Source organism: Erigeron canadensis, chromosome 9, assembly GCF_010389155.1.
Source record: "Erigeron canadensis isolate Cc75 chromosome 9, C_canadensis_v1, whole genome shotgun sequence".
NCBI lineage: Eukaryota > Viridiplantae > Streptophyta > Magnoliopsida > Asterales > Asteraceae > Erigeron > Erigeron canadensis.
Window position 1 is genome coordinate 35663468 of NC_057769.1, and position 12698 is coordinate 35676165.

The 12698-nt window shown below is 37.4% G+C and overlaps 1 protein-coding gene across 1 annotated transcript; it reads right to left on the bottom strand.

Annotated features, from left to right (window-relative positions):
- Positions 1-5056: 5056 nt before the first annotated feature.
- Positions 5057-6289, bottom strand: LOC122583709 (glutathione S-transferase T3-like). The gene has a single exon (XM_043756086.1). The coding sequence runs from the start codon at positions 6287-6289 to the stop codon at positions 5057-5059; it is 1233 nt and encodes a 410-aa protein (XP_043612021.1).
- Positions 6290-12698: the final 6409 nt, after the last annotated feature.

Below are 12698 nucleotides of genomic sequence, written 5' to 3' on the forward strand. Positions count from 1 at the left end.
ATATAAATAAATGTATGATATATAACGAGCAAAAAACCTCCATCTCCTTGCATGTTTATAAGTTTGACTCTTTTTTTTCATTCTTTATGTGTCTTTACGGATGAGCAAAAGGCCAAAAAAAGCTGGATATGTTACAATAAAATACTAAGATTTAAATATTCATAACCCTTTTAAATATCTCAACTACTACTTAACATATATATATATATATACAGCTGTGAGATACATATACAGATTTTACTTTATTTATACACATAATAATTGTATATATTTTGACTTTGTTTTACTAATTATTTAGAGCACAAACTACGGAGCAACTAGCAAGAGAATCCAGATCTCAACTAGGGATAACAATGGGGCGGGGATTGTCTCGGGGATCTTCATCCCCATCCTCGTACCCGATTTTCACTTGTAATCCTCATCCCAGTCGAGGAATTAAATTACATCCTCATAACCCTCCCCATCGGGTATCGGCGATCCCCGTCAGGTATCAGGGATACCTTTTTCTGAATGAACATGAATAATCTTGATAGAAAATACGTAAGAGAATGTTTATTTCGATATTTTCTTTCTATGTATAAACTAATGGATATGTTAAATAAATGATTAATAAAGTATAACACATAAAAAGTATTAACTAAAAACTCTAAACTTAAAGTTGATTTTAGAATATAAATAAGAACTTAAGGTGATTCTAATAAATATATAGTTCGGGTATGGGGATTGGGAATTTATGGTTTCTCATCTCCATCCCCATCCCCATCGGGGATTAGATTTACACCCCCATACCTATCTCCATCCCCGGTCAACTCGGGGATTCCCCGATCAAATCGAGTGCGAGTATCGGGTTCCCCATTGAGTCAAGTTACAAATGAATATGAATGGATAAATATAAATAAGTGTGTGATATATAACGAGCAAAAAACCTACATGATCTGCTTGCATGTTCATAAGTTTGACTTTATTTTCATTCTTTATGATGAACAAAATTAAGGCTAAAAAGAACTGGCCAACGTTACAATAAAATAAGATTTAAACATTTATAACACTTTTAAGTTCTAAGTATCTTAACCACTTGAAGTTGTAAAATTCTTCCGAGTCGGCCAAGTTCTCAAGATAAATTTTTGACTCTCCATTTTGTCGAGTCGAGTCCAAGTCACTAATTCTCCAATTTTGATATGGACAAAATGATGATGAAACGTGCATCTATCAACTAATCTAACGTGTAATTTTGAAGTTTGAATTATAATGTTAATGTTTTTTTAAAACAATGATGTTTAAATTTGAAGTTTGAAATATATTTCTAAAGTCTATTACATATAATTTCAAAAATACTTATGTTTGTTATAAAATTCCAATCCGAGTTCCCCCGAGTCGAGTCCGATTTTCTAAAAATTTCTGACTCCCCCATCGCCGAGTTGAGTATGAGTCACGAGTTCCCCAACCTTGCAACCACTACTAACATATGAGAATAAGTACAACTATAAGATATAGAATTTGAAGTTTCTATATAAGACTCAAGGGAGCTGGGAAAGAGAGAAGCGATTTGTGTCATGTGGGGTATGAAGAGTTGCTCCTTAAAAAAAGTGAATATGAGTGAGTTTTTAAGGGGGTGACTTGTGCCATGTGACACTTCTAATAATTGATTCTTTTAATTTTCTTTTTTTAACCTCCATATTATTTTTCTTTTTCTAAAACTCCGTATTATTAAATATGGCTAACATTTCTTATATTAAAAACTCGATTAATGCAGTGTTAGGGTTTAGATCTAAGTTTTTTTTCTCCATTTTCTTTAATCTTTTAATTACTAGATCTATACCCGGTCATTGACCAGGTTATGAACAATAAATTTATATTTTAGAGTACGCGAAACATGTTCAACTTTGTATATAAAAATACCATAAATTGATAAAAGTACAAATATTCAACTTTTATTAGTCTATAATATCTAGTAAAATAAATCACCTCTCCTGTATTTATTTTCCTTAAACTTTCTACATTTGAAAAACCAAAAAAGACTCTTTTCCTTTATTCACTAATTTAAACATCTTCATTTAATATACATATAATATAATACCTTTAATAAATAATTTTCAGGTGTAGATCCTTCAACACTTAAAATAACTACAATACCACCTTCAACATCAATTACTTTTACATTCAGCACCATCGTCGCCCCCATCACTGTCCCCCTGCCGCCCACACCACCGTCACTAACACCACCTCCGCCATCACTACCCCGACCGCCGTCACATTGTGCGGACATAAGTCTAGTAAGAATTAACATAAAGCATTGCAAAACCAAACTTAAGATAGTTGTAAACCCAAACCTTTTTGTAATTTCATAGTTCCAAGTCATTTTGTGCATTAATGTATGTATTTCTAATCCTTAGATAAATTGACACCAACCATGAATCTTGTTCCCTGATAAAAAAGTAAAAATAGAAAAAATAATAGTCAAAATGAGCTATAATTCATCTATAATTGAGTTTTGACCAATTGTCCAAACCTGACAAGCCATTTGCATTGCCATGTCAAGATTAGTTAGCTGAAAACAGGTCATGTATCATATTTCTTGCAAACATATACTATTTATTCTAGCATCATGAATTGGTGTAGCTTATTTCTTGCAAGTTTAACCAATCATTTTAACCAAAATATACCATGACATGCAAATTTTATATCATGCATGTCTACAAGTTTGACTTCTAGCAAATCATATATTTACATCAAATTTTATACCATGCCTCCCAGCTCTATATAAACTTTTAAGTTAAATGGAAAGATATATTGTACAATAATGGTGAATTATATGTGTTTTATGCATCACAACAACCATCTATATATATATCAACTAAATACAAATGTGCATCTAACTATTGTTATCAATCAAAAATTGTTCTTCCAACTATATTGGACGTAAAAAATAAATATAACAAAGAAATTAAGAATGTCATTGAAGCATCTTTGAAGTTTTTTTTTTTTTTACCAATGGGTTAAAAACACCAGTGGTACCGTACCCCTAAAAATGGGGCTTGCAAACCAAGTCTTAAGGGTTTTCATCGGCGTATGCGTATATGCGGTAAACGCGCTGGATACCAATAGGTACATGGCTCCAGAGGATGGCCACCCACTTACCCTTTTCCCCATTTTTGAAGTTTTACAATTTCTTTGTTACTGACAATTTATTAATTACAAATCTTAAGTAAATATATCCATGTAATTATATGAGGTTAAAAAGAAACAAACAAATGTATAATATAAATTAAAAAAAATATTGGAATATAAGATATTAACATCTTAGATACATCAAAACTTCGATCCATTCACAATAAAATGGTTTAAAACATTTAAAGCATTATTGGAATATATAAGTAACAAATTTTATTTGATAACATGAAAAGATGATAGTTTAGTCTTCATCTATTAGATGGAACATATTCATTTTCAGGTTCACTTGATTCATATTACGTTTGATCAATGGATATCATCATCATCATTATCTCGTATAGAATGACTAATATAAATATGGAGAAAACATAAATGGGTGTTTGGTAGGAGGGAATCATAGGGAATGAAAATGTAATAGAGAATGGAAATAGTGAGAAAGAGAATGAGTATTTGGAAAGAGAATGGATTCCGTTGTTTGGTACCCACAGAGAATGAATATATATAAAAAAATAAAATTTTAAATAATAATACATTTACTATTTGTAGAGAATGAAGAGAATGAAATTGATTCCCCTTTCTCCATTTTCATTCTCTTTCTTCGTCGCAAACAAACAATGGAAGTCTTTCCCATTCCCATTCTCCCCTTTCCATTCCATCGTACCAAACACTCCTTAATTTCTTCACCATTCTCACATGTATGGTCATATTTTTATTAAACTTTTCAATAAGTATTATTGGCTCATCATGCATAAGCAATTTGCATTCAACCTTGTACAACTTAGAATTGAATTGAAACTTTTTGTAGATGGTGGCTTAAATATGGGATATAACTTCGACAAATCACCAATAATTAATAGTCATCCCAATGTTGTGGCCACCCAATCCATTACCTTCTTCAACAAACTGCAACACCTTCAAAAATTCATAACTATTTGTATAAAAATCTAATCGAAAATCCCAACAGTCAGATCGTGCATCGATGAGTCTTGGATCACATATCCAAAAATCAGTAAGATCCAACGGTGAACAAATCCGTCCCGCCTGTTTTCCCGCAACTGCGCAAAGCTGGACGAACATAAACGGATTTTTGGGTATTTTTCGAATTGGCACGTAACCTTCTTCATCGATCTTTTCATCATACGAACAATCATCAGACCCAAACCAAAGATAGCATTCCCCATCCTTGTATTCATCATAGATGGGTGGATAATCATAGATTATATCATCATTGAAATGCATCTTGATCAAGATTTTCGGCTCTGTTACCAACTGAGGTAGGGAGGAAAAAGCATAGAAAATTGATTCTGTTGATTCTAAGAATACCCAGAAACAATCCTTCTAAAATTCGTTGATTCAAATAGAATACCAAAAATTAAGAAATTTCACACACACTAACACATACTTGTGTATAGGGGAGGAAAGAAAAGATTTTTCATATCATCATCAAAAACTATTGAATAACAAGACTTACATCTCAATTTATAATGGGAATTATGAGAAAGAAACTGAAAAATTTAATAACAACTTGTCATATAGCTTTCTTTTGTTTTAAGAAGGCTATAAATTAACTATACTTTTCATGAGAGATTATTTCACTTAGAGCACCCCCAATGGTCTTACCCAATACAGTGTCACATCAGCTCTACATCAGTAAAACCTCTTTCCAATACATTTTCCTCAATTCACACCCAATACCCAATACATCCAATACTAACCAATACACCCCAACATATTTATTTTCAAACTTTTAATAATAAAAACCACAAATAAAATTTATAAAATAAACACAAATATTATATAAAATCCAAACACACCATTTTATTTATAAAAAAAAAACTACAACACATAAAAAAATACAACACTTATAAAAAACATAACGACCAATCTACCCGTCGTTTCTTTCGTCTTCATCATCGGACACCTCAACGAACCCCTTGTACTCATCTAACACCTTCTCCATCGCCTTCTCGATAAACTTTCGTTGTCGAGGATTCGTATTTGATTGATCCACAAATGAAAAACCCACGTACATGGTACGTTTTTTTTCTTCCTCGCGAATGGAATCAAGGGCGTCCGATTTTTTTTCAATTAACGCTTGTTTGAAGCTTCCAAGTTGTTCGAGACGCGCCGCCAAGTTGGATGCAATGAGGTCGCATCCAAGGATCCTGATGTTCGTGACGTTTTCTTTTTCGACTTTGTGGGGGGGGCGTGGAATAGCATCTAGGCCGAAGAGGTCGGTGTCGAGTGGCTCTTCTTCATCGAGATTCACGGGCGCTTGTTCTTCATCACTACACTCGATCATGCGGGACATCCGTTTCTTCTTTAACACCATGCCATCGACACCGATAAAAGATAGAAACTTCGGTTTGTCTTTTAACACGTTCCATTCATCGTACATGTTAAACTTCCCACCCGTTTCCAAAGTATACGGTTGCCTAGCTTGTTCCATCACTTGAGCATCATTTTCGCCACTATTGCGGTTATTATCATACTTATTGTAAATAGAGTTAAACTTTCCGACTTGCTCCTTGATGAGACGCCATTTACCTGTGATTTGATCGGGTCGACGCTTGATTTGAACCGCGACATTGTACATGTCGAACACTTTGTTCCAAAAACAATCACCGGTTTGTGAATTGCCAACGATTGGATCTTCGGATACATCGAGCCAACAAAGAGCTAGGTGTTTTTCTTCTTCCCCGGACCACGCCACTTTTGGCTTCCTAATGACTTTCTCTTTTTCGACATGCTTCGCTTTTCCCTTTTTACGTCTCGTACTACTTTCGGGTTGTGTTTCGGGTTCTTGTTGGGGCTGTGCTTCGGGTTGGGGGACGGGTTCAGGTACAGTTTCTAGTGTCTCGGGTATGGGTTGGCTTGGAGGGGTCGTACGAGCTCGTTGGGATAGTGGCCATTGTTGGTATTGTTGCCATTGGTGGAAGTTTGGATCGTTTTGGTATGTCGGGTAATAAGGTTGTACGAAAGTTGGTGGCGTAAATAGTGGATATTGTGGTGTGGATGGTGAAGTATCGGATGAATGTGCACCCATTGATGAGTTAACAGGAACAAAGTTGTGTACCGCGTTGTAGAAATCGTCGGCGGGGGAACGGTTGTATGCCATTTTTGTGTTTGTAGTAGAAGAAAAGGGTTTGTGAGAGGTTGAAGATGAAGTTTATGGGTGAAAGGTGGTGGATATATAAAGAAAAAAAAACAATTAAATGAAACTAGTCGTTAGTCTCCAACGGTTGCTTTGACCCATTTTTTTGAATTTGCATGTAACGTTTAATAATAAAAAAAAAGGAAACAAACATAAATGGTTCGTATTGCCCACCACGAACGCTCCTAATACGGAGCCGAATACTAGCCTATACGGAAGCCACCCAACGGTGTGCTCCGTATTCGAAGTTGAATACTAGCCAATACGGGGTACATAAGGGGTGCTCTTATAGTTTGAAAATCATAATGACCGAAGACTCTACCTACCGTCCTACCCATACAGTACAATGGGTCAGTGAACCAATTTCGATCCTCTCGTCCAAGCAAGATATTTGCAAGAATCTAAATTACAGTTTTGAGAGGAAAGAGGAAGACTAATCCAGTTAGCCCCAAGCCCCCAATTAATCTACAATGCATGTGTCTACTATTACCCCAATTGAAAACGAAGAGTTTAACATCATCAGTCAACTTAGCAGCCGAGGAGCTGGTACCATTCAAACAGATGCGGCTTCTATTTAGCAAAAGAGTCCAAGTAGCTATTTGTACAGCACATTCCAGAACCAAAGAAGAAGATTTGGGTAATGAGCAGTGCTCACTATATATATATTAATTAATCTGGACATCTACCTCAATCTTAGATGTCTTTAGATCCCCTAAACTTGTAGAGGAAATGTTAAGTCTGGGATTCGCTGAAGGAGACTTGAAAATTGACACATGTCATCAGCAAGTCTCCTAACAATTTGTCAGCAGACGAAGAGACGTCTTCAGCGGGATGCATGCTGACCTAGCTTGTCTTGGCGGGAAATATTCAAACTAAATAAAGACAAAAAGGTCACATGGTGGTTAACTAACTGTAATTTGCCCTGAGTGGTAAATGTACATGTTGGGACCAAAGCAAAGGTTCTCTCTCTCTCTTACCCGATTTGGTATAGAAGACAATAGGCACATGATTCAAGTACCATGAGCCAATTGGAAGTCGACAACCACCATCAAGTCACAATCAAAGCAGGCTGTGTTGATTCAAGTCTTCCCCTACATAAAGCATCACAGCCTCATTGTGCCAAGTGCGTCTGGCCGTCTAAAAGTGTGTAATTGCTTATGTTTTTCTTATCTTCCTAGACTAAGCAATTATTTGTGTTCTTTTGTATTCTTGTAAGTCAAGTATAAGATCAACCATGTATTCATCGTTTAATCAATGATACATATGATTATCCTTGCATTGATGTATTGCAATTGAACTTTACATTGTTCTTGTTGTTTACTTTCTTGCTTATTTTCTTTCTTGTATTTTAAATTAAACATAAGTTGTGCAATCGAGGACCATCAAGTGGTATCAGAGACACCGTTCCTAAATCATTGGAACAATATCTGTTTGCCTTCTTTTGTTTACACTTAAAATTTCTGTTCTTTAATTCCTCTTAAATTTCTTTTTAACAAGAACCATGTCTTCTGTTCCCAGCTTTGTGAACACACGTGACTTTAGTTACGTGTCAACACCTCCTAAGTTCGAGCCCAAAGATTTTGGGTCTTGGAAGGAGAGAATGCTTCTTCACATCGCTGGTGTGGAACCCTATTTAATGACAATATTAAATGAGGGTCCATATGTGCCGATGTACGTCCAAAGGACTCCAGGAGCTACACCTGAAGCTCCTGAAATAGTCACTGACCTGGTTAAACCAGAGGTCCAATGGACTGATGAAGAAAGAAAGCTGGTAAATCTTGATGCGAGACTTAAAAACATGATTATAGTGACTCTTCCTACTAAAATCATGAAACTGGTCATCAAGTATCCCTCTTCAAAGGAAGTATGGGATAGACTTGTCAGCACATATGAAGGCTCTGCTGACCTCATTAAAATCAAGAAAATTGATTTAAAAAGAGCCTATGAAAATTTCTTCTCTCTTCCCGATGAAAGTCTTGAGAGCACCTACACTCGCTTTAAAGGATTGCTCAATGATATGACAAATGTTGGCATTACCCATGATAACTTTGAGGTATGTCACAAATTCATTGATTCTCTTCCACTTAAGTGGCAAAACTTAAGACAAACTCTTCGTACGACGAAGAAAATCCAAGACTTTGATCTTGAAGAACTTTTTGGTACTCTTCAATTTGAAGAAAGAGCATTGGCTCAAAATATTCGAGCTTCTGCTGATGCCAAAAGGCATGCTGGCTCTTCCTCTTCTTCTGTCAGCATCTCTTCTCATTCTATTTCTGATCCAGTTGCTCTTGTCTGTACTGAGCCCATCGATCTCTATGATGGTGCCAGTACCTCAAATCTTCCAGCATCAATTCAGACTCTCATTAATGAGCTGGATGATGAAGAAAAACAAGAAATGTTTAATGACTTCATGGGCTTTGCCCTGGTCGTTGGAAGAAAATACTCTAAAAGGTGGAATAATCGAAAAACGATTACTCCCCTCAAACCTCCTGTTGATAAATCACAGGAAGAATGCTGGAGGTGTGGTAGGAAAGGTCACTATCAGAAGGAGTGTAGAGTCTCCTTGCCCAATCCTGCTGCCTCCAGAACTAATCCTCCCAAATCTGCTGATGATTATAGGAACAAATATTATCAGCTGAAGGCCAAGGTTGCTGAAACAGAGGATAAAGTCCCAACAAAAGGATTGATTGCTGAGGAACATGATTGGGCTGACTCAGATGATTCTGATGATGACGATTATGTTGATGCTATGTGCCTTATGGCACTTGCTGACAGTGATGCTCTGACCAAGGATCAAGTCTCCTCAAGTCAGTGGGTGAACGTCACTGTTAAAAAGGTACACTCTCTTCTTTCTCCTTCAAGTCAAGACAAGACCAAAATCATTGAGTCTTTGTCTTGTGATCTTCAGTTCGTAGAAAGTCTACGTGCTGAACTTCAATCCAAACTTAACTCTGCTGGAGTAGAGTTGAACTTCAATCTCATGAGTTGATGACTCAAAAACTTCAACTTGAGAATGAATCTCTCAAGGCTGAAGTTTCTAATCTAAAGAAGATTGTGACCTCCTGGTCAAAGGCTTCTAAATTCCATCATCAATGCTTGAGCGAACAAGTTCCTGCTCAAGTACAAGCAGTAATTGGTGGCAACTTTGATGTTGCTGACTCCTTTAAAGATGATGTAAAGCCTGAAGTATCCATTCCTCCACCTTGTTCGTCTTCCATCTCACTTGATGAAATGAAGAAGTGGTATTTTGTCAAAGGACAAAATGACTATCATGCTGAGATGGACACCAAAGCTTCAGCACCTTCTAGTGATCCCTCTTCTCAAAATGCTAAAAGTACTAGTACTTCTACCAGTACTTTTAACATGTTCTCTCATCTCCCTATTGTTGGCATGTTGCCACATGAAGGGAGAGTTCAATATTCGCCTCCAAGAACCTTCATAGGAGATATCTCAAGCGATGGGTATGTACCTATTGCTCCTCAGCCTCTATCTTCAAAAGGTGCTGAACCTTTCAAAAGAAGCACCATTGCTGCTCCATATGACTATGGTATCCCTCAGCAGGACCATCATGTCAGCCAGCAAATTTCTGGTGCTAAATCTTCTCAACTTGAACCTTCTCATACAAATTCTATGATAGAACAAGTAAATAGAAGGGTCAAGTTCGCTGATGAAAGACACCAGCAGATACCTCCCACAAAGAGTGTACATGCTGATGTTGTATCTCATTCCTTACCCTCAAAATCAAATCTAAGGCATGTCACTCCAAAAAAGGGAAAACAGCCTTCTCTGAATAGATCGGACACTCCTCCGCGAGGACACTTCCCTCATCAGCAGGTAAGACCTATAACTCCTCAGCGAGGATGTTTGCCTCATCAGCAAACAAGGTCTATTACTCCTCAAAGAGGACATGTGCCCTCTCAGCACTATCAATCATCTATTTCCAACAAGGAGTATCTACCTCATAGGCAAATGAGGTCGATCACTCCAAAGCGTCAAGTCAGATCCACTACTCCTATTTGTGAGAATCTGCCTCAGCAGAGTTCCTCTTCTTCTCAGCCTGCTGGGAAGCAAGCTTGGACCATGATCAGAGGACATTTGCCTCCTCAAAATCATAATAGTGACTCCATACTTGGTCCAGTTCCTCAAATGCCCCGTCCTAAGCTTAGACAAAGGAATAAGTCCAAATCTAAGCAAAAGAGCATGGCTTCCTCTTCTCCTCAAATAAATGAATTCACTCAGCGAGTGAATGATCTTTCATCTCAACTGAGGGATTTTCTCATTCAAAGTCAAGGAAATTCCTCTGACAATAAATGTTATCTCTGTAGCAGTAGAGGACATGTTGCTTCTGAATGTGTTCTATTCTGTCCTAAAGATGCTCCAATAGTTGTATGTGAACCTAAATTCCCTACAGCTGCTGAAACATCTTCCTCTTCTAACAGGATCAGTGAGAACTTCTCTACTGAACCTGTTATCAGTGACTCTTCCTCTGTCACTAATTCAAGTATTGTTGACTACATTACTGCTCAGCGCATTGAAATTCCCCATTCTCAAAGGGTTGTTTCTAATGCTTGGGGGCAACCCACAATGTTGGTTGAATTCAGTGCTCCTGAAGTTGTGAGCAGCTTTGCTTACCTTCATAGCAATGAAACCAGCATCCTGCCCCCCAATGAAGAAAATCCTATCCCTTTCTCAGTAGGAAATCATCATACTCTGGTAGAGGCTCTCTCTGTAGAGCCAACTTCCTCCACTGAAATTCCTCCAGAGAATCCTGCTGACATAGGTTTGGATGAATAAAGTGATCCTTACCCTCTCTTCATCCATGCAGGGCTCGCTAGGAAAAGGAGTGTGGTATTTGAAAAGTGGCTGTTCAAAACACATGACAGGCTCGAAATCCCTGCTGGATGACTATACTGAGGCACCTGGTCCTACAGTGGTGTTTGGTGATAACTCCACTGGCCAGACTGAAGGATATGGTCTTCTTTCTAACGGCCTTATAAAATTCTCAAAAGTTGCTTATGTAAATGGACTAAAGCATAATCTCATCAGCATAAGTCAACTATGTGATGCTGACTACAAAGTAATCCTTGATAAGCATCAAGGCACTGTAGTAAACATCAACAAGGAAGTCGTCTTGGTTGCTCCAAGAAAAAGAGATGTATATCTTGTAGACTTCACTCCTATCAAAACTGATAGTGAGACTTGTTTCTTTGCTAAGTCAGCATCTGAGTTAAATTGGTTATGGCACAAGCGAATGTCGCATGTGAACTTCAAAACCATAAACTCACTGGCCAAAAAGAACCTTGTTCGTGGCCTTCCTCCTCTCTCTTTTGAAAAAGATAGACTTTGTGGTGCTTGTGAAAAAGGCAAATGCCATAGAGCAACTTTTAAAACTAAACAAGCCAACTCTGTTAAGAGTTGCTTTCACCTTCTTCACATGGACCTTTTTGGTCCAGTGAACGTCCAAAGTCTAAAGGGTAGCAAATACACTTTGGTAATTGTGGATGAATATTCACGATATACTTGGACAATCTTCCTAAATTCTAAGAGTGATGCTGCTGATGAGATCATCAAATTCATTAAGAAAATGGAAAATCTCAACAGCATAAGGGTCAAAGAACTCAGAAGTGATCATGGGACTCAGTTTAGAAACCACACTCTTGAAACCTTTTGTGCTGATCAAGGGATCTCACAAAATTTCTCTTCCACTAGAACTCCTAAGCAAAATGGTGTTGCTGAAAGGAGAAATAGAACTCTTATAGAGGCAGCACGCACTATGCTCAGTGAGTCCTCTCTTTCAAATAGGTTTTGGGCTGAAGCAGTCAACACTGCTTGTCACACCCAAAATAGATGCCTCATTGTCAAAAGACATGACAAAACTGCATATGAAGTTTTGAGAGGAAAGAAACCTCAAATCAAATACTTTCATGTATTTGGATGTCCTGTCTTCATTCTTAATAATAAGGATCATTTAGGGAAATTTGATCCTAAAGCTGATGATGGTTACTTTGTTGGATACTCTTCTATAAGCAAAGCTTTTAGAGTATTCAACACTCGTCTTCAAAAAGTGGATGAATCAATTCATGTCACTTTTGATGAGAGCTCTTCAGCTCTTAAAAATATCCAGCCATCTTCCACTGAAGAAATCTTCAATGGGTTTAGTAACCCTCCTACGGAAGATGCTGACTCGTTTGAGGATGCTTCTTGCTCGCCTCCTCCTAATCAGCAACTCACTAAGGATAGTGAAGCTGATCCTGAGCTAGAGCAAGTTGCTGCTCATATCTATACGATTGAGCCAATTGAGCCTATCTTAAGGTCAACCCATGCAGCATCAGCCAAACCTAGATCACTGGCTGATGATGTGCAAGTTAATGAC

Bases quoted from the DNA above. Each gene is read 5' to 3' on its own strand.
- LOC122583709 (XM_043756086.1), bottom strand. From the start codon at position 6,289: ATGGCATACAACCGTTCCCCCGCCGACGATTTCTACAACGCGGTACAC.